A 21,355-nucleotide genomic window follows, 5' to 3' on the forward strand; every position below is an offset into this window, starting at 1 on the left:
AGCTGCCTTTCATTTGCCCTTGCAGCTCAGCCTCCCTGATGGAGTACACTCAAATCCACATCCCAAAATTAAGCGTGTTATTATATGTCCATCCATACCTCAATTGAAGACCATTTGAGCCAATTAAAGCCTGAAGAAAGTTATTTCCTGGAAACAGCACTATGACAAATAAAGGCAAAAATGGAAAAGCATATACAGCGGTGCCTTCAAATACAAGTTTAATTTGTTCTGTGTCCGTCCTCTTAATTCAAAACACTCTTATCTCAAATCATCTTTCCCCATTGAAATGAATGAAAATGCCATTAATCTGTTTCAACCCCCCAAGAAAAAAATTGCGTTTTTATTAAGGAAGATAGCGCTCTATAATATAGTAGTTTATAAAAACACAGAATAATAAAATGATGAAATAGAATGTAAAGCATTAAACAGTTTCTTAAACAGGGTACAAAAACTGTGACTGTTGATGCTAACTGTTAGCATGTCAATGGCGTTTTCCATTCATTTGATCGTTGTTTATTAGCATTAAGCTAGCGGACTTTCTAAAGGCAAAAAGCTGTGGTTGTTTTACATATACAATGTGTAATTCTCTATTTTATGCTTTGTTTGACCATAAACTTAAACTGGAAGTGGCATTAAACAGCTTAAAACCTTATTTTTTGATGAAATGTTAACCATTTGTTAAAGTGGTGCTTATTGAGAAGTGAGTTGAATTGAGTTTGCCACCATAAAGCGCTCGTATCTCAAGTGTGTGCGCTCGTAAGCCAAAGCAAAAAATCTCTTGATCAAGAAAAACTCGTCAATCGGGTCACTCGTATCTCAAAGTATCACTGTACCGGTAGATTAAAGTTGTAGCTCTTGTATATTACACTTGAAAGTAAAGTAATAATAAAACAACTACAAATCCGCAGATTTGTGCAGAACCGTGAGTATGCAGTGGTCCAGTATACAGTATTGTTTACTGCCACTACTTACTACCTACTAAGTGAAGACGTGTCAGTGCGTCTGTGACCAAAATAGAAGAGCGACAGTAATACGAGGACATTGCAGATGACGAGCGCTGTCGCAGAGGACGGCCTGCAATGTGATGCCGTACGTATCTGGATCCCCTCAGGAAGTGTGTGCAGCAGTGCGAGCAGAGGAAGTTGACTCTGCTGTGATGTTTATGCTGGACGAGGATGTGGCTGAGCAGCTTTGATTCCCCCCCCCCCCCCCCCCCTCCTTTTTCCTTTATTCCATGCGTGTCTCATTAAATCACCCCCCACACACACCCCACACCCCGTTTTTTCCACTGTGAATGAAAAGAAAACAAGTGGATGCCTCGATAAGAGATGTGATTGACCGGTGCTTAAAACCGAGTTGACTTATTCCCCCAGCGCTGTCGTACAAATTAAAGCAGCCATTGATAACATCTGCCCATGGTATGCTTTAAAACTAATGCACGTTCAACTCGATTGATACGCTGATATCTGCAAGGGTAATGAAACTAAACTAAAATTCCCTTTCCCTTTAAAAGAAACTTTTAAAAACAGTCATGTTTTTTATTTTGCATTTCTAGAACCAAAATTCAAAGCTGTAAACCCAGCAAACTGCTAGCTCGCACATTAGCATGTCCAGCTAACAGCATAAAAAGCTTTAACAACAAGTAGCCGGATTTAAGAAAACTATATTTTGAATACAGTGGTGTCTTGAGATACAAGTTTAATTCGTTCTGTGACAGCGCTTATACGCTCATAACTCAAACCATCTCAAATCATCTTGTCCCATTGAGATGAATGAAAATGCCATGAATCCGTTCCACTCTTCCAAAACAATATATATATATATATATTTTTTTTAATATGAAAAATAGCCCTCCATAATATTGTACTTCATTAAAACATACAGTAATGATGTCATTAAATAGAATGTAAAGAAATTACACCATTTTTGCTTTAGTTCAATGGACATTGTGTGCTTCCTTCTGGTGTGTGCACCTTGGCCACCTGGGGGCGGTATAATACAGGCATACAGATTATTATACATGGAGTATCTCAGCTCCTCCGTATGGTACTAATATTAGTCTCTTTTTTTTCTTTTTATTGCATAGGATAAAAGTATATACGTGTGAGTATTGTTATGGTCTGTCTACATATAATTGCATCCTAGGAGGTCTGCCTAGCAACAAGTTGCTTCACAGGACCTGGAAAAGAAATTATAGGATTTGTATCTGGATCTGTATTTATATGATGTATGATGACGTATATTTTGTATGTTAAATGTTTTTCCAGATGTGTGTTTTTTAAAATATATATTTAGATATACAATTTTAGGTGCATGTCAATTGAAGAAAATTTCAAATAGAATAAAATATATTCATCCACCAGAAAAAAAAGGCTTGGATTGTTTCCTTGCATCCAATAATACAGTAACTGCCGTCGATAAAAACTAAGCTTTATTATTTTTTTAAGGCATCACAATTCCCTGGCTTTGAATTGTGTGGGCTTTAAAAGATGCTATCTCTCCTGAAGATAAGATGTGCTTGTATGACTTCCTATGGGAATTTATGATTTGTTTTTTCTACTTTTGGGAATGTTTGAGAATGGCTGTTATCTCCATCATGTTTGACACAAACAGGACTGTTCTGGTTGCCAGGCGCACAATGGCACACACGGGGTTATCAGTGAGGATCACCCGGGGCTATGACCACCATGGAGTGCTCTGGGGGGTCACACTCGGGGTCGTTTTTTGGTGGCTTTTCGAGACGCCATTTGGGAAGACAGCGGGGATACTGTGAGAAGGGAATTCCTCCCTCCGAAGTCTGAGGAAATTCTGATGGCGGATTTGTGCTATTTGTTCAATAACTGATCATCTTTCTGGAGCAGCCACCCAGCAATGTCTCCGCACTGACACAGAACACAGGTTTCCACAACGATAGTATGACTACAAAGGCAACCATGTGACAGTGATGAGGTGTGTTCCTTTCCATTTCATCTCTTTGTTCTCTCTTTGTGGCCAAACAGGAAGATTGTCCCTTTTTGCTATCTTTCCATCATTGTGAATGTCTCGATTCGCTTCCTCCCCTTTGTTACCCAATAACAATGGCACATGAAACATAAACTAGACAGCAATGAGGATAAAGTGCAAGCAATTGTGGTTAAGGAACTATGTAAGCAGGACCGACTACAGTGGCCTTCAAGGCTCAAGAAGTATTTGCTTCTATTGTAAAAGTAAACTTACCAGACATGGTCCTCCCGTTTATCAAATTTCATAGCAAATTCTTTTCCTCGTTTTTGCGTACAGAGTAGCCCCAACAATATGGCGTCACATCATTCTTTCCATACCTTTTTTTCCCCTCATTTTTGAAATGATCTTTTTGTGGGTGCTTACTGTATCTTACTTACGGTGATGCCCTCGCTTGAGGAAAAGGAGAGCCATTGTTGCCAATGCACATTTCAATTGAACGCAGGGAGAACTCTCGTGCAGGAGCTGCTGTCAGCCACAGCTCACGCCCAGACACGCACACGCCACACCATCAGGCCCCGCCTCCGAAAGGCACATGATCAAATGCATTTACGATGTGTGTTTGGCAAATGTGTTTTGTTTAGTGTGTTCTGTAACATATCCCACATGATAAATGAGGGTTCACTGTAATACTTTGAATGAAGCAACCATCAAACCGTGATTTAAAACAAAAAAAACGACTTGTTTGACAGGTTGTTTTGCGGAATGTTCTCAATTTCGACACAAAGGCACAAATCCAACGTCGATTGTCATCGTCCATCTCAAAGCATCAATGTTTACATACAAAAACAACCATAAGCGGCCTCCAAATCAAAGCCTGCAGAAGCTCTTCGCACGAGAAACACGATCACGGAGAGGAAGCGAAAGACGCGGGGATGGATTACCACGAGGTTTCCCATGATCCCGCCTCTCTCCGGGGAGAGCCAGTTAGCGGCTCCCCTCGCTTGTCATTATCACCGACGGGAGCCCACAATAAGTCAGGGAGATGAAATAACATTGTGAGCGGCCCGAGCAGCAGGTGAGTGACTCAATGGGTCTGATTAGGTATCCGGGTCCCAGGGTGTAGCGTTGCCTCAGGGCCCTCACCATCTGCCGGGGTGAATTCCCGCTTGGTGCGGCGACACAAACTGTTGCTGTGCTGCTGCGGGGGCGTTTCCTTGGGGTTTCTCCTGTTACCTTTCATACGCTGAAGTGTTACACTTTGCAGCGCCTTTGTCACACTTTCAAACACAAGCGTGAAGAAGAAAAGACGTCAACAAAGAAGTGCAACCTGCGGGATTTGGCAGCTCAGCAGGAAGCCTTTCATTTGCTGGAATCTGCGTGGAAGAATCTCAAGCTTTGGTTGAGTAATTTCAATTCCAAGAGTTGGGTTGAGGGTTAAAGGTAGGGTGATGGTTTGAATAGGGTTAGAGTTGTGCTTAAAGTTTAGGTTAGAGTAAGGCCAGCCGCGCCCTGAACTGGACAGTCGCAAAAGAAATTGCAGTTGGCAAGTCACACCCGCACACCTGGCAACTGACCCTCACTCACAACGGAAGAAACCAGTGACCCCTTGGTGTTCGTATAGCGAAACAACATTTTGACGCTTAACATACACTATACAGTGGACCCCGCATGCTTGCGGCTCGGCACCCGCAGATTTTCCAATTTTTTTCCATTTTTTTCTTTTGTGTGTGTATGGGGGGGACAACCCACAAAACACTTATTGGTGGATTATCCCTGCTTATTCAAAAATTCTTTGGCTTTAAAACATTTTTTTTTTCAGTGCAATTATAATGGCTGTCAATTCTGCGGATTTCCGCTATTGGCGGTCTGGCCCAGTCCCTATCCCTCGTAAATAGTATGGGCCCGTTCCCGACGTGCTTGGTCGGGACAAAAACAACCCGATTTCTTTATGTGTGTACCGAAGGGTTTAAGTTGAGGTTAGGTTAGGGTTTGGTGTTTGGGGTACATATGTTTACCATACATAAATGTATTTCATCTGTCCACTCCAGCCTTGCGCCATCAGTCATGAGGTTCTGAAAATGCTTGTTAGATACGCTCTCCAGACCTGCTTCTTGTGGAAAGTTGCGAGGCTCCAGTGTGAGGCCATCCATCAGCGAGGGGCCACCCCGGGGAGGCATCGCATGGCGGCCATGTTTAGAAGCTGAAGAACCCTGCTTTGATGTCTTCAACTCGTGGCACCTAAAATGGAGACGCCTTTATTGAATTTGGAGCGTGTGCAAGTGGAGCGCGATTGTATATTTAATGCGGAGCATACGAAATCGGAGGTGGAACACAAACTTCACATCGGAAATGATGAAAATAAAACACTCGACTGTAATTGATACGCACGATGCTGAATCCTGCCCATTTGATTCTTTTGCTCACTTGTCAGCATGCTTTCACGAGTCAGAAATCTTAGCTTATGGGGTAATGGAGACATCTGGAGAAGCGCTTTAAATCAGTTAGTTCACCGATAACTGTGACCGGCACGTTTTGACCGTTAACGCATAGATCTCGACACGCTCGTTCGGCGTACCTCACGTATGTAGGCGTGTGCGTTTGTATCGCCGAGAACCTTGGCAGCCTTTCTCTCGTCGGGTAGGAAAGGAGAGACGATGATGACAAGTCCAGATGGGGAGTTTTGACCCCACCGTGACACCGTAGTGCAGTCCACAGGGGTCCTGTTGTGCATCCCAGTAATGAGCGAAACTCTATGGCTTGGCAATTAATAGTTATGGCAATTCCCAATATGTGTTAGCATCAAGCTAGCGGACTCAGGTTATATGGCTGTTTTAAATGCACAAGGCGTAGTTCTCTTTGTTCTGCTTAGTTTGACATTAAACTTCAACTGGGAGCGCCAGTAAACAGCTTGGAGCCACTTTCTTTAAGAATTGTTTCTATCTGCCAAACTTCTGATTGTTGTGAAGTGAGTTGAGTTCACTGCCACCATCCAAAGCGTTCGCATCTTACGTTTTTGCTCACAAGTTAAAGCAAAAAAAAAATTGGTGGATTGGTGATTTTTGTTTCTTTTTTCGGTGGTGTTGCTTACATTTCATCAGCGTAAAAGCATAACTGCCTGTCATTTTTTAACGTTTTCGGAAAATGTGAAAAAAAAAAAAATTATAATTCAAAAAACAAGAATCCAGTTGCTTTGATTCAACCTTTGCGGATGACCATGACCTGATGGCTGACAAACAACGCAGACAGAAAGAGAAAAACAAAACAATTGCAAGCCCATTGGTATTTTTTCTTGCTATTTTGACATTGAGTTAAAAAGGACTTAGACACATATACGATTAGGGTGACGATTTTCAAATGTTAACACCGGTATGTGTGTTCTTTCAAGTCATTACATTTTCCCATATAAGATTACAATGAGTATATTGAATAAATGAAATCCAAAATAAGCACTGACTTAATTCAATTAAAGCTCCATGATTTCCCATCATCTTAGATAACCTTTTGCCGCACATTCATGACAAATCAAGACTCAATCACAAGATTATCCAAAGATCCCTAAAGCAATGCGCACTGACGTCAAACACAATCATTGCTTTTATGTGAAAATTGGTAAAATCAGCAACGGGTCACATTGAGCAGCCGACTGAACGCCAGGGGGCTTCGTGTCACGGCCTCCATCTGTTCAGCTGCTGCCGAGGCTGCCCTGACGGTGGGGATGACGAGCAGGGGTTACGACCCCACTCACCACCTCGATGACCCGAGCCCCGACCCCTGCTAGCCCGACAGAAGGCCTGTGTTTTGATAGTGCTCGCGCGTGGGCTCACCGCTTTGCATTGCTCCAGTTAGCGGGACTGCTAACATGCCGCATGACACTGATTGATTGACAGCACGTCGGCTACCTAATGGAATGTTGGTCTGTTAAAATAGCCGCAACATTAGGTACACCTGCACAATCTCAGGACATCTGAATTGCGCCTTTTCCAGGATTATTATGATAAATTTTGATTGACACTGTCAGGGAGGTATCTATTTAATATTGTGAATGGGACCACCATTGGATTGTGCTCCGGTAAATGAGAATATAGGGATGTGTCTTTATTTTTCAAATTGTTGTTTGTTCATGTTTTTAGTTTTTGTTTGTTTGTTTTTTTTTTTGTGACCCTAAACAGGATAAGCAGTAAAACATGGCTGAATGGATGGATTTTTTTCCATCTTCACTTTTTTATTTTTATTTTTTATTTTACTTTTATTCTTATTTTTATTTTTGTCATGACTCCTTTTTTTCAAGAATCAATTATTTTGATTGTTTTAATTATTAATTTTTATTTATTTTTTGTGACCTTGAGCATGATAAGGAGTAGACACGTCATGGAATATTTATTTGTATGTCTTTATTTTTGTTTTGTATTTATATACTGTCATGATTTATTTATGTATGTATTATGTATTTATTTATTCAGTTATTTGTTTATTTATTATGTGACAAGCGGTAGAAAATGGAGGATGCATGTTTTTTTATAGATTTAAATGTTTTTATAAATATATTTTTTTGTGTAATTAATTTTATTTTTTCTTGTCTTTTTTATTATTGTGACCTTGAACAGAATGAGCAGTGGAAAATGAATGGATTGATTTCTATAATTATTATTACAACATTATTATTCATAATACTACAAATAATCGTCATGCCTGTTTTGCACCATGAACAATGAAAACCCAATACTTACATTTTGTCCATTATATTCAGTAAATATTATTTATATTTTTTTTAAATACTGTGTAATGTAATGCTACAAAGGCGGCGAGCTTGTGTTGACTTTCTGAGAAACGCGTTCAAGAAAACACACACCTAAGCTGCAGCTATGCAAACAAACAGAGTTTCAACAATGCTGGCTTGCATTTATTAAAACATTTTTAGGGGGGCAATCAGACCTTTGCCACCCAGCAAACACTCAGTGGGAGGACGTGTTCATGCGGCCTGCTGAGTGGTCTGTTGGTTAGAGACCTGCCAACCTCCAGCGCTGTCTAACAGCGCCAGGCAAACCCCCGAGTGCAAAAGTATGTTGCCAAAACATTACACTTCAAGTCAATATTGTCTTGTAAGATGGGGAAACGACCATGACAAGCGTTCACATAGCTGAGCTTAACAACTTTTTCTACGCATCATTAGCATAAACAGTGAACTTCCGCATATTGGCAAATTTGTCTATTTGTGGATCCCCCCCCCCCCCCCCCCCCCCCCACCTATCTTCAATTATTTGCTAAAAACCTGCCTATTTGTTGTTTATGTGTTCAGGTCAAAGTAAAAAAAAATTATTACTTTGGCGTATTCTTGTGCAATTGTGGTGTTGTTTGCAACGTCCTGTTTTGTGGGCGGTCCTATAATGCACCTTTTGTGAGGGAACAGTTGAAGTGAAAGTGAAAGTTTGTTATTTTCAGCTTGTTAGAGCATTTTGACTTATCTGTCAAGACCCACAGAGTATTGTGTTCTGTGACAACACAAGCAACAAATCTACCAAATGAAAGCGTAGACTCTTCTTTCACCAAAAAAAAAGTTTCTAGCTTTTTTCATTCTTTAGTAATCAGCATTAGAGCATGGGTTGGTGTCACCAAAACCAGCAGTTTCTGACCAGAAAGCGTTTTTGTAAAAAAAGAAAAAAATGTCAAGCAGAACAGCGACTTTGACACTAATATTTTTTTGCTTTTGTGACTCATAATAATAATAATCAAATTGATGAGCCAAGATTCACCGCCTAATCTTTATCTCCTACTCAAAAGCTGTGCTGATCTCAAATTCAAAGTTTTGCAATGCTGCCATCTACAGGGGTCTGTTAGTCCTTACAGAAGCTTACAAACCTGAGTTTCACAAACAAGCTAGGCAAGACCCTCTTGCTGAAAAACTTACTTCACATATATGAATACGTCAGTGGCAGTTAATGGTTAGATTCTAATTGACGAATATAAATGTGCATGGCAGTGAATGAGCTCATTCAGTAGTCTTCTTACCCATTACAATGGGCCTATATTGCCTCACATTATTATTTATTACAATCTGTAAATGCCACAGGGTGAGTTAAGAAATGTATACTGTACTTGTAATGCTAGTGCGCATATTTGTTTCCTCGCGTATGACATCACATCAGTTTGTGCTTGTGTGCTAGGTAGACTTGCATGCTAACTAACACTATTGATGAGCCTCAAGCGAAAGTGGTTTGTTTGTGTTGAATAATTAAACTACTGAATACTGTTGTTTATGTAACACCGGTTCATGAGTGTGTAGGTGCTAGATGTCTTGATGCTTTGCTGATTCTTCTTTGTGTTGTTATTCTACAGACCAGTAAAAAAAGCAATCCAAACGGAATATTAATGTGTTTTCTACAATGCTCCATCACTTGCCAGGGCTCGATCTTCAGTGTAGTCCACTAAGCGGCATTAAACCTTGAGTGGAGAGAAGGCCTGAGGCTTGTTATTTGAATTCTCGCCTGATTCCCATACAGCAAATGTGCCATGGTGTCCAGCACATGCAAATGACACGTTTTGCCTATTGATGCATTTGCATGTGCTTATCTTCAGCACACTCTACTGAGCCCCAGCACGCTTTTGAGTCAGTGTGTACAATCGGAAGGAGGTCACGCCGTCACAGGCAGTGTGCCGTCACCACAACACAACACACACTCATTAAAAAGACAACAAAAGCGCACAAGTGACGCATTAACAATGCTGACCTGCATCTTGAAGATCTCGTGAAAGCTGAACTGATGGTTTAATTCTTATATTTTTACATGTAGCATTATATGAATAAAGTTGAGTTTAGATGTATTTGCGGAAAACTGAAAATGGTCAAAAATACAAAAAAAGTTGTCTTTTTCTCTCTTTTTTCCAGAGCTGTATGTTTATTACTGTAGTTTAAGTTTTCAGTGGCGTGCATTGAAATTGAGATGTTTCTATTATTATAACCCTCTCATGTATATAAATAAAGCAACCAACCTATTAACTTACTTCTGAACAGAACTGAGCGTTATAATCTTCTTAAACGCAGTCACCCCTACATCTTATCTAAATTGAGCAAGAAAAGACAAAAACTATTGGCAAAAAAAAAAAAAAAAAAAAACTTGAGCTGAATTTAAAACGGTGCTCTACTACCCCCGTGTGGCAGTCCCGGGCTGAGATAGTACATTTTCTTAAGAAATATGAATACGGAAATTCCTGACATCCCTGATGGTCTAGTGGTTAGGATTCGGCGCTCTCACCGCCGCGGCCCGGGTTCGATTCCCGGTCAGGGAACTTCTTTTTAATGTTGAAACATTTAACCCTATAAATATAATTTTGCGCACTACCTGTGTTTTACACCCTCAAGACAAGAAACACGAACACGTTACACACAGCAGCTTGAGAGTGCTAAGACATTAACAATACAGTACAGTACCAGTACTAGTAACCTCACTTCCTCCATCTCCCTTATGTGTACGATACCTAACCAGAGAGGAAATATCTGCTATTCCAACAACATTGAGAGAGAGAGAGATCTGCAAATCACCAGGTTTTCTCAAGTTAGAAGTGGGCTGAAAAATTCACATTTGGGCAATCACAATATAAGAAAGGCATGACAAAACTTGTTTTTTCAATCTGTAAAGTAAGCACTCTGGAGGCTGTTTTTTCTTCCCTAAAATGAGCCACTTTGATTAGCCCACAAGGGTTCATGTGACTACCATCTGCCAGCTGATTAGGGAGTTGGAGTACCGAGCAGTATGTAGAGCATTGTAACAAGAGTAAAAGCATTGAGTCTTCACATTCATATAGTGAAAAGTACGGTTCATTCAAACTACTCTCATACGTACAATTTATCCAAAATGTTGAGTAAATGCAGCAGGTTACTACCCACCTCTTAATATTCCAAACTTTCAAGTTGTATGATATACAGTACTGTACATCTCAAGAGCAAATGCAAATAGTTTACATTTATGCCTCAGATGTCCAAAATATTTAACTTTTAGTAAGCTCTCACTACTACAAACTAGCAGAACATTAAATGAACATTAACCTTTGATATAGCTTTCGAAACATCTTTCATTACATTGTGTTGTAACCAAGTGTATTATTGTAGTGCCACTTATCTTGGCACAGTGGTAGGGTGGTACAAGTCGCGCAACTCAATCGAAAACAGAAAAACAAAGTTGATTTAAACAACAGTTTGTTTATTTGAGGGTGACTTGTTTCTCCTGGTGTTCCTAAAACTTCTGAAACTGCTTCTTGGCTCCAGCCGCCTTTGTCACCTTGAGGACGTTGAACCTCACCGTCTTGCTGAGCGGTCGGCACTCTCCAACAGTCACGATGTCTCCGACCGACACGTCCCTGCGTGGGGTGTGGGAGGAGAACCCAAACATTTAGCAAAAAAAAACAAAAAACATACATTCATTTAATTGTGCTATAGACGTAAGGCTGCATCAGCATTGCCATAAGGCGATGTCGTCAGAGTTTAACTTGGAAGACCATCGTGAGAAAAACATCACTTGCAGGCAGGGGTAAATGTTGGGCTAATGCAAGCGTTTCAGTTAATAACGGTGGGCGCTACCTGAAACATGGCGACAGATGTACAGATAGGTTCTTGTGCCTCTTCTCAAAGCGGTTGTACTTGCGGATGTAATGCAGGTAGTCGCGTCTGATGACGATGGTCCTCTGCATCTTCATTTTGGTCACCACCCCTGCACAACATGCACGCAAAGTTAAGACAGCGGCTCAAAGTGCAGGAAACCAAACGCCGTCACAACACCACATCAGCTTTGCCGTCTGGCATCGTCGTCAGGGCCCGACAGGCTTGGAAGACCATCGTGAGATAAACATCATTTGAAGGGTAGCAACACCTCAAAACTTGTAATACAGTGCTGCCTTGACTTGTGAGTTTTGTGTTGAGAGTATAAATTTGACATACAAGTCGACAGCATCAGCAAACTGTGACAGCACACGCAACAGTTGTGTTGAAGGAAAAAAAAAAAAAAAAAAAAGCACAAGTGTGCTTGCTCCAAGCTGTTTATTGCCATTACCAGTTGAACTGTAAAACTTGACAAAGAATTCCACGTCGTATTTAACTAAGCCACAACCTTTTTACAAGTATACTAGCTTAATGCCAACAATGTGAAACATCATAGACAGGCTAACTAGCATCAATAGAGGCAGTTGCAAACGTTCAAACTGATATTTTACCAAACTGCACTTACCACAGAGAGTATATGAAAATATTCAGACATATTACTTCTATTACTGCAGTTTAGCTGCGACAGTCATTGTTTCATCAAACCAGTATTTTACTGCCCCCTGGTGGGCAAGGGAAACAGATCGAACACCAAAATGTCAACTGAATTAAAAATTTAATTTAAATCACGACGCAACAGTTTAACGAGAATCTACATAATTGTTATAACTATAATCCTCATGTATGCATGTATTTATGTATTGCTGTTCACTGGTGACCAAGGAACACACCAGAAGGAGAAGCACAATGTTCGTTGAATTTAAGCATTAAATCAGGACGCTAAAACAAATTCTTTACATTCAATTTAATTCTGTTACTGTAGGAGCAGGACATTGTGTTTGAATTAAACCACAAAATCAGGACGCAAAAACTTTCACTCTTTCTACTACAAAGTCTTAGCACAACTAGCTAGAGTGCATTTAAAACACGTTAGAATTTTTTGGGTTGGCTGGAACAGATTAATGGAATTGGATACATTAACGCTGATTTGAAATACGTAATAAGTAATTTACATTACAGGCATGGTCACGGAACAAATTAAACTCGCAAGTCAAGGCATCACTGTACAAGTTTAAATGTCTTCCATTCAACTGACCAGAGAGGATGCGGCCACGGATGGAGACGTTTCCAGTGAATGGGCATTTCTTGTCAATGTAAGTGCCTTCAATAGCCTACAGAGAGGAAAACAATCATTTTAATAACAGTTTGTCAGTGGAATACATCATTTATGTATCAGTTAGCTGCATCAGCTTTGCCAAAAAAGGCGTTGTCGTCAGAACCCTGCAGGCTTGGAAGACCATCGTGAGAAAAACATCACGCACAGCTTCAATAAAGGGGGGGGGAAACAAATCCCTATATGTACCTCTCTTGGGGTTTTGAAGCCCAGCCCGACACTTTTGTGGTAACGGGGTAGCTTTTCTTTGCTCTCCTTGCCGCCTTCTGCGACCAGAACACGCTTCTTGTTCTGGAAGATGGTAGGCTGCTTCTGATAAGCCCTCTCGGTCTGCACAAGGAAAATGGAATAAAACGTGAATACGGAACACTTGCATTCATACTCGGCAACGTGACTGCACTGTAATCTGCTTCGCTAAATTGCCTTATAAAAGGTTCATCAATATCATTAACGCCAAACGACATCAACTTTAATGCTTGGTGATAAAAGTGATCGCAGATAATAGCTAAATAAAATATGAAGATGAGCTAGGGAAAGATGAGACAAGCTGGCGGCGAAGCTAACCGCGTTAGCATTCCGTCGGCTACTTTAGCGTCACACGAGGGTGCGCTGAGCTACAACAAATTCCTCATCTTAAACACCCACAACCCCTTCAAAAAAACAACCTACGCGGACTATAAGAACCTCTTGAGGACTTATATGACGTAAAATGTGGCCTGTGTTTTTGTTAAATCGTATATATGTCGTTTAAAACGTCCAGGCCGTTTACTTGTACGTACTTGTGCATCCGCCATCTTGGCTAGCCGAGTTGTAAAGAGATCGGAGCTTGCACGCCGCGAACGGAAGTCACATATATACCGGAAATGACGCACGGCCCAGCATCATTTTTCTTTAAATGATTGTTTTTGTATTTTTTTATTTAAGACATCGTAAATAGATAGTGATCAGTGTATTTGCTATAATTTTATTGTACTGTTACAGCTCACTTGTAATGTGTGTAACTAGTGTTCACGTAATATGTAATATGCTTTTAAAATAAAGTTTATTTTAAAGCTAATAGAACTAAGAATAAATTCAAACAATCTTAAATAAATAGATACTACTACCACTACTAATTTAAGCAACGCAACAATGCATTTTAATGTTGCTGCATACAATTTTGTGGATTTATTTTTCGCTGTCAGCTTTTGTGAAATGCTTTTTCAAATGGTTCCGAACCCTTGTTTCTGAGCGGCCTCTAAAAAGAGCAACGCCTTGTCACGTTACATGTTTTGATTCTGGAATACAGTAACCGAAGCTGGCGTGTTTTGTTTGTATTTTGGGGCAGGATATTACACCCATATCGCGTTTTTCTCTTTGACATTTAGCTGTTAGTAGCGCGTAGTCTTCGCTAGTATGCTTCTTTTTTGTCCGACCTGCGGGAATGTTTTGATCGTCGAAGAGGGACAGAAGTGCTTGAGGTTTGCGTGTAACACTTGTCCCTATGTTCATAACGTCACGAGAAAGGTGGGTCGAACACGCTTAGTATACACGATACGTTCAACTATGATTGTTTTTGAATGAATTCTGACACGTTTTACGGTTTCCAGGTAAACTATAGAAAGTATCCCAAGTTAAAGGAAGTGGATGATGTTTTGGGTGGAGCTGCTGCTTGGGAAAATGTGGATTCCACTGCTGGTGAGTTGACATGACAAATACGTACTTCAATAATAATCCCATGTGGTCAGAATCCACTTTGTACCTTCACAATACAAATACTGTATAAATTAAAGAAGCTAGAGAGCACTAACAGACAACATTCAACAAATACAAGAAAATGACAGGAACTGCAATGACAATGTCATGTCGCCCTGTTGTTTTGTTTTTGTATAGAAACCTGTCCAAAGTGTGAGCATCCTCGGGCATATTTCATGCAGATTCAGACCCGATCCGCCGACGAACCCATGACCACTTTCTACAAATGCTGCAATGCCCAATGTGGACACAGATGGAGAGATTAACGGATTTCATTCACACACATTGTGAAAATAATCTTTTGTTTTGTCTTCAAATGTGATCCCAGCTGCTCAGTACTTGATAAGCATATGTATATGTAAATAATTTCTCCAAATGACAAATTTTCAGTGATGTACTTAATTTTTGATAAAATAGTAGCTATATACAACCTTCAAACAAGTCTGATTTACGTCGTTATACATATTACAAACATGGAGAGAGCAATGCAGACTGGCAAATTTACCACCATAATGGCATACAGTACTTTGTAATAAAACATTTTTTATTTATTTTTTTTAATTAGTTGCACAGTTTTGCAAGCCTGGGAACAAAAATGCAACTCAAATGCACATTTAGTCATGGCGTTATTTCACATTTTTTATTTAAATGCGCATTATCTGCAAAGTAGTGAGCTACTCATGGGGGCATGCTGTCGATGAAGAATTGTTTCAAATCTGAATACATCATTACTATGCAACTCTGTGGCTAGGCTATAATCACATTATGGCAGCCTATTTCCTATTTTTAACATGCTTTTTGAGCATCATATTCGAATGAGCGTGACGGTAACATAACTTGTTCTCCAACATTCTCTCGTCTGTCAAAAACGACTCGCTCGCTCAGGCGGCAAAACATTCGGCCGACAGTACAGGTAACGATACAATCTTGGTGAGATCAGATTTTCACACCGGTAACAGTTAACTTCAACTTAAGTGCACCTATGGAGGGATTCATTGAGATCAAAGCCGGAAGAAGCCTCAACTTTAATGACTAGGTTTTTGCGAGGAGGGTAATTTATCTCTAAAGTGCAAATGTCTTTTTTCTTAAAGTACATCATGAACAGGAAAACAGCTCAACTGTCATTGTGCATACTGCAAGAAGCCCGGCAGATTAAAAATGAAAATGACTCTTAAAAAGCAAAAAAAGCAAATGCACACATCAAGATGGGAATATTCACATTCAAGAAGGGATCGGAAAAGAAGTCAAAGTGACAGACACAAATGTTCACAGTCTTCAAGATGGACGTTAAAACAAACCTTAAAATACTCTAGATAAATAGGACAGGAAATAAAGACTAAAGCCAGCTTGCTTCATGCCATATTTACAGATCAGTTCAAATAAAGTGACCAGTTTCACAGCCTTACCCTACAAATGACTTCTTCACTTACACACGTAACATCGTGACAAGCCTTCACTTTCCCGACAAAATAGGAGAGGAGAAAAAATGCTGCCCGTTGAACTTCTGCAAGAACCTATGCGGTGAAGGATATCTACGACATACTTAACTGGTTTCAAAAAGACAAATTAAGAGGTCAAAAAGTTGTAAATGTAATGGCTGAGACGGGGGAGAAAGAAAAAAAGCGTGGCACTGCGAGCGGGCGTCAGTGGTGGTTAGCATATACGTTTGTATGTGTAGATGTAGCCCTTGCAGTAAGGGCAGCTGTGCGTCACATCCTTCAGGTCGTCGATCAGACAGGGAATCAAGCAGCAGCCCAGATCGCACCTGAAATGAAGAGCAGGTGACATTTAAATTAGCAACGTGACAAGTGGCTGCCATCTTTTTTCAAATTTTCAAAACAACAAAACAGAATGAGCACTTCAAACGCCTCTAAAATCCATAAAAGTCACATAAAAACAATTGATTACAAAAGTATTCTACCTATTCTACTGCCCATATTGCCAAGTGGACATTGCAACCACAATGCATTTTGACACACTGTCATTTTTGGAAAATATTGTCACGTTGCTAAATCATTTGAATGTCAAGTAATAACACAGGTGTATCTCAATAAATTAGAACTAGAAAACGTAATGTATTTTTGTAGTTCAATTTAAAAATTCACATATAGATTCACTACACAGAGGAAACTATATTATGATTGTGTTTTTATTTTGATGATTTTAGCTGACATCTCACAAAAACACATTTCACCATCGCCAAGAAATTCGAATGTTACAAAAGAAACTGTCAAAAAGATTTTAATATGGAAATGAGGTTGAAATTGGCCTTTTGAAAAGCATTTTCTCGTGCTGAACGAATTGACATGACTTTCACTTTTGGAATTGCAATTCTAAAATACAATGAAATCTACAGTATTCTAATTTATTGAGCGGCACCTGTTATATTGAGTTTCACTTTATGTATTGAACTAAATGAACTTTTCCACGATATTTTAATTAAGTGAGATGCACCTGTAAAGTGAAAAGAGCAAGTGGTGCCGCTTCTGCGATCAACTCACCCCACGAAGAAGCAGAAGAGACAGAAGAGGGTGTTCATGAGGCCCACGTCATGGGAGATGCGCGTGACGATTGCCTGCTGGCAGTGCGGACAAACAGTCTGCACCGGCGACGTCTGGAACATCTCGCCTTGCAGCACCGTCACTGTAGTGGCGGCGCCCGGCGGGGCCATGACGGTGGTCGCCGTGTGGCCCCCCATGTGCACGAAGGGGCTGGGACCGCCGGGGCCTATGTAGCCGGGCATGGGGTGCGGGAAGTGGCCGTGTGGCGGGTAAGCGCCACCTTCAGCAAAAATAAGCAAAAAAACAAAATGCATGACTAACTAAACTAGTTTACAATAAATTAAAAGCTTCAGATATGGCGCTGCTCGAGTAAACTAAAAGAAAAAGGAGTCGCGATGAACTTTCAGTCCTTTATTGAACAGGACAAACACGTTGTGTATAATTCTAATAATTATTCAGTATTTTTAAATTTAAGATTATTATTAAAAAAGCATTTCACCTATAATAAGTGAAATTTAGGCCATTCCCCAATTACTCGTTAATAAATAACTTCCGCACCTCAAATGGACACCGACTATTTGAAGATGTAATCACCTTTACAATGACCGATACCACCATGTGCCACTGCAGATGTCATTACCACAACATACACATACACATCCTGCAGAACAGACATGGCATCTGTAAAGCTGGCCACTTACAGAGAGAAATGGCAGAATAACAGAGCAGAATTTGCAAAACGTTTTGACACTGACCCCGCCCCCAAAAAAAACATACAGGGTGTCCCACAAGTCACTGTACGCTTCCTGTTTTTCTATTTTGTTGCAGGTATTTGCAGGACAGACGGGAGGCCTTCAGCATTTGACAGTTTAGCGCATTGCAGTTTTGTATAAGCCTATCATGCCGATTGACATTTGAGGAGCATTGCAAAATTGCCGCCCTGGAAAAAAACTTTTTCTCTCCCCAGCTGCAGTCCAGTGCCAGTTTGACAAGATTTATGGCAGTCACGCTGCTCCAATGTGTGGTACAATTCACGCTAAATTGAGCTTCTATGGACGCTGTGTTGTAGTGTAGCCCTCCTCATCTCCCTGATATTACGCAAACGCCATTTTTTTTCATCAGTGGTGATTGTAGCAGGCCTTCTGCTCCTTGGTTTGTCAAGAACAGATCCTGCTTTGAGAAACCTGCCATGGATAGTGTAATTACGTTAAGTAGGCGTAAGACGGCCATAACGCTTCTCAAACTGTAGCCGAACTGCAGTCGGGGACAGTAAAATTTCTTGCCAGGCAGCAATTTTGAAACGCAATATCAATTGATGGGCCACAGGGAAAGGAATGGCGTGCTTACAAAAACTGCAAAGCCCAAACTCTCAAATGCTGATGGCCTCACATCTGTACGAATGATACCTGAAACAAAAAGGTAAAAGAGGGAGTATATAGTCTCCTTTGGAATCCCCTACAATAGCCACTATATGAGGAAACAGGATGTACTTCAGACATTGTGTGTCACCTTGGGGTGGCGGGGGCATATGCATTGGCATGGGCATGGGCCCATCTCCGGGGACGTGTGGAGGGAGGAAGCCCGGGTGTGGGCCTTCATACGGGGGTGGGCCGTAGTCTGGAGGTAGAGGTTGACCCTGCGGGGGCCCTGTCCTTACAGGGCCTGTTTCACAGAAGCCAGTGGAAAAATAAAGCAACATTCTGCGCTGAAGACACACAGTTAACCCTGGGCGAACACTTCTTTTTTTTTTTTTTTTTTTACCTGCTTGTCCATTTTTCTCCTCGATGAGGGGAGCACTAGGACCTCCGGGGTATGGCGGAGGAGGATCGCTGGACATACTGGCCTGAGAGACTGGACACCGGTGGGAGGAGGGAATGTGTCGGACGCAGAGCTCTTCTGAGAACTCTTTGGTATTCTTTCACGCTGCCGCAACACAAAGCACACACAGTTTGAGTTGTAAACTTGCTCAAAGAGGTGAAGGAGGTGTTTGCTGTTATTGAAATAGGGACAGTTGAGTTCATTACATTGACTGAAAAGATTTGTTCTTTTGAACGAAATGTTCGCGAATGAAACAACACGATATCAGGAGTCCTACTTAAAATACGGGTTTATCGCAGCAGTTAACTCTCACGCACCAAGTCCGCTCTGACGCAGATACAGTCGTAGGTTTCTGCTTGACAAAGGCAAAACTACTTTTACGAAGTTCAAAGTCTGCTCTCATTGAGGAGCTACGGAACTGGTCTGTCTGGTCTGGCTGCCAACAACAACTCCGACCCCCACTCCTGCATCGTGCCCACAGTGAACGCATCATGTAGAGAGTATATATGTGTGTGTATATATATATGCATATATACACACAGATACATATATATATATACACATATATAAACACATATATATATATATATATATATATATATATATATTCGTATATACACATATACACACATACACACACATATATATACATATATTTTTTCCATTTTACGTACACGGCTAGCAGGTAAGCAAGATGATGTTTTATTTAAATCCTCGAGATTATCCTGCTCAAAGCTTCCAAGCACAAGCACCCCCTGAATACTTCCTTGACGTAATCCACACAAGAGGGGAAATTGTTTAACAAAACAATAATAATAATAATAATAAATCGAAAACAGTGCAAGTTATGGGCTCCGATATTATTAGTGACGTATTATACTACAGCTAGTTATGCTAAACTAGTTGACAGCTGACAAGAGAGAATCGCTTCAGACTCGACTCAAGACTATCAGCGAGAGACCATCGTTTTTACATATTTACTTCAGTGTAGCTGCCAACAATTAACTTAACATTCCCTTAATGGCCGCACGGTTGTGTTTTGCTCAGCCGAGTGTAGCTTGTTGTGCTAACGTTAGCCGCGTCGCCATTCGAGCTGCTCACCAAGAGAAACATCGGAGATAGCAGCGCAAAAAACACAGTCAACAATATCTTACAGTAATTAAAATATAATATTGTCATGGAGAGCCTGACAGCTATTACCTCTTGCGGAAAGGCAGCTTTGCGTTTGACGTTATGACGACATCCGACGTCCGCTAAACCGGATATTTACACACGAAGTCGTAAAATCGCAAGATTATTACAATTTACAAATTACAATGATTATTAATGATTATTAATTATTTTTATTATTATTATTATAATTATTATTTTGTTTCTGCTACATTCAACGATAAAATTGAACAGTTTCATCCCCAGAAACCAACTTAAACAATCGCTTTACGGGGTCATAAACAGTAAACAAAAATAAAATAAATACAAAATTGACTTTTGGTTTCACAGTAAATGCGAGATGGGCGTTAATTACACTGGAGCCAACAGCACACAATACTAGTAGTACTGTTATTACTGTCATACTGCACTACTGATTAATTTAGTGCTTTTATTATTGCGGTTTCCGTTCGGGAGCAGCATGCTCAACCCCATACAAAAATATTTCTAATAATCGGACCATATCATGGATGAATTTGAATATAAATATGCTCTCATAATACATGCAGTGTCTTGTACACTGCATGTACACGTACACTGCATGTACACGTATGTGGTTCATTTTCATGTACTTTGATTTGAAAGACATACCCCACTGAATTTCATTATAAACTAAATTCATTTTACTGATATGTGCATTTTGAATTATTGACAGTTACTTCAAAATGCAAAAAAAATAAATAAGGAGGGTAATAGGTCGTGATGCGCTGGCACACCTGGTGAAAAATAACAAACAACAGTAAACAAATAACGAGAAGAAGTGGGGAAACGAACACACAAAGTCCATTAAGGGATATCCAACACTAACCAACAAGAATAGAGCATTTATACAACACTTTAACTATTTACAAAGCCGCTCGGCATGCTGGGGATTCCTGCGAAGCGACAATTGTTACTGAGTGTGTGTGTGTGTGTGTGATGCCAAAAAGTCTCTACCGTTATGCGTCCCAGATGAAATTTCATAATTTGCATTTTGGGATATACCCCATTGGATTTTACTCCAATTGCTTAATATGCCTTGAAAAAATACAAGCGTCCTTGCCGTTATTATCGAATTATATGAATATGTTTAAAAACAAAATCAACAGACACTTCCCCGCCTGACCTCCCACTGACTTTCCTACGCACCGCCCCCCAACGGGCACCGCCCTGCTACAAAGCGAACGCTCGCGACATCAGGAAGTGCCCCGGAGGAGGCGTCACTGCGCTAACGTTAGCAATTAGCAT

General features: G+C 40.5%; 3 protein-coding genes and 4 non-coding genes across 10 annotated transcripts; 2 read left to right on the top strand and 5 right to left on the bottom strand.

The window, feature by feature from the left end:
• Positions 1–10,155: 10,155 nt before the first annotated feature.
• Positions 10,156–10,227, top strand: trnae-cuc (transfer RNA glutamic acid (anticodon CUC)). Its single transcript has one exon. It is a non-coding gene; the product is annotated as a tRNA-Glu (tRNA).
• Positions 10,228–11,117: 890 nt separating this feature from the next.
• rps11 (ribosomal protein S11) lies at positions 11,118–13,737 on the bottom strand. The gene is made up of 5 exons (XM_061750142.1): positions 13,646–13,737; positions 13,056–13,196; positions 12,789–12,864; positions 11,516–11,645; positions 11,118–11,295 (listed from the first exon to the last, which is right to left on the bottom strand). Exons 1-5 carry the CDS (start codon positions 13,658–13,660, stop codon positions 11,172–11,174), a joined length of 486 nt encoding a protein of 161 aa, XP_061606126.1. The 5' UTR covers positions 13,661–13,737; the 3' UTR covers positions 11,118–11,171.
• LOC133466670 (small nucleolar RNA SNORD35) lies at positions 11,379–11,458 on the bottom strand. The gene has a single exon (XR_009785002.1). It is a non-coding gene; the product is annotated as a small nucleolar RNA SNORD35 (small nucleolar RNA).
• On the bottom strand, positions 11,709–11,792 carry LOC133466669 (small nucleolar RNA SNORD35). Its single transcript, XR_009785001.1, has one exon. It is a non-coding gene; the product is annotated as a small nucleolar RNA SNORD35 (small nucleolar RNA).
• Positions 12,930–13,015, bottom strand: LOC133466671 (small nucleolar RNA SNORD35). The gene has a single exon (XR_009785003.1). It is a non-coding gene; the product is annotated as a small nucleolar RNA SNORD35 (small nucleolar RNA).
• A 348-nt stretch (positions 13,738–14,085) lies between the features above and the next one.
• polr3k (polymerase (RNA) III (DNA directed) polypeptide K) lies at positions 14,086–15,161 on the top strand. Its single transcript, XM_061750143.1, has 3 exons — positions 14,086–14,372; positions 14,456–14,543; positions 14,739–15,161. Exons 1-3 carry the CDS (start codon positions 14,262–14,264, stop codon positions 14,864–14,866), a joined length of 327 nt encoding a protein of 108 aa, XP_061606127.1. The 5' UTR covers positions 14,086–14,261; the 3' UTR covers positions 14,867–15,161.
• Positions 15,126–21,184, bottom strand: cdip1 (cell death-inducing p53 target 1). 4 transcript variants are annotated; one of them, XM_061750141.1, is made up of 5 exons: positions 20,120–20,220; positions 18,863–19,024; positions 18,611–18,763; positions 17,102–17,381; positions 15,126–16,365 (listed from the first exon to the last, which is right to left on the bottom strand). In XM_061750141.1, the coding sequence occupies exons 2-5, from the start codon at positions 18,936–18,938 to the stop codon at positions 16,254–16,256; spliced, it is 621 nt and encodes a 206-aa protein (XP_061606125.1). In that variant the 5' UTR covers positions 18,939–19,024; positions 20,120–20,220; the 3' UTR covers positions 15,126–16,253. The 4 variants fall into 4 exon arrangements, with proteins under 4 accessions (XP_061606125.1, XP_061606123.1, XP_061606122.1 ...); XM_061750139.1 differs by lacking the exon at positions 20,120–20,220 and adding an exon at positions 21,065–21,184 and having other exon boundaries at positions 18,611–19,024; XM_061750138.1 differs by having other exon boundaries at positions 18,611–19,024.
• Between the last annotated feature and the right edge of the window lie 171 nt (positions 21,185–21,355).

The sequence above is a fragment of the Phyllopteryx taeniolatus genome, chromosome 16 (assembly GCF_024500385.1).
Source record: "Phyllopteryx taeniolatus isolate TA_2022b chromosome 16, UOR_Ptae_1.2, whole genome shotgun sequence".
Lineage (NCBI taxonomy): Eukaryota > Metazoa > Chordata > Actinopteri > Syngnathiformes > Syngnathidae > Phyllopteryx > Phyllopteryx taeniolatus.

What these genes read in the sequence shown, in the direction of transcription:
- rps11 (XM_061750142.1), bottom strand. An exon ending in GCTTCAAAACCCCAAGAGAG is followed by an intron (nt 12,865 to 13,055) that starts GTACATATAGGG and finishes TCCTCTCTGTAG; the next exon opens with GCTATTGAAGGCACTTACAT. An exon ending in CCGTGGCCGCATCCTCTCTG is followed by an intron (nt 11,646 to 12,788) that starts GTCAGTTGAATG and finishes CATGTTGTGCAG; the next exon opens with GGGTGGTGACCAAAATGAAG.
- polr3k (XM_061750143.1), top strand. Translation starts at nt 14,262, where the DNA reads ATGCTTCTTTTTTGTCCGACCTGCGGGAATGTTTTGATCGTCGAAGAG. An exon ending in TTCATAACGTCACGAGAAAG is followed by an intron (nt 14,373 to 14,455) that starts GTGGGTCGAACA and finishes TACGGTTTCCAG; the next exon opens with GTAAACTATAGAAAGTATCC. An exon ending in AAATGTGGATTCCACTGCTG is followed by an intron (nt 14,544 to 14,738) that starts GTGAGTTGACAT and finishes GTTTTTGTATAG; the next exon opens with AAACCTGTCCAAAGTGTGAG.
- cdip1 (XM_061750139.1), bottom strand. Translation starts at nt 18,938, where the DNA reads ATGTCCAGCGATCCTCCTCCGCCATACCCCGGAGGTCCTAGTGCTCCC. An exon ending in TATGCCCCCGCCACCCCAAG is followed by an intron (nt 17,382 to 18,610) that starts GTGACACACAAT and finishes TTTTTGCTGAAG; the next exon opens with GTGGCGCTTACCCGCCACAC. An exon ending in CTCTTCTGCTTCTTCGTGGG is followed by an intron (nt 16,366 to 17,101) that starts GTGAGTTGATCG and finishes TCTTCATTTCAG; the next exon opens with GTGCGATCTGGGCTGCTGCT.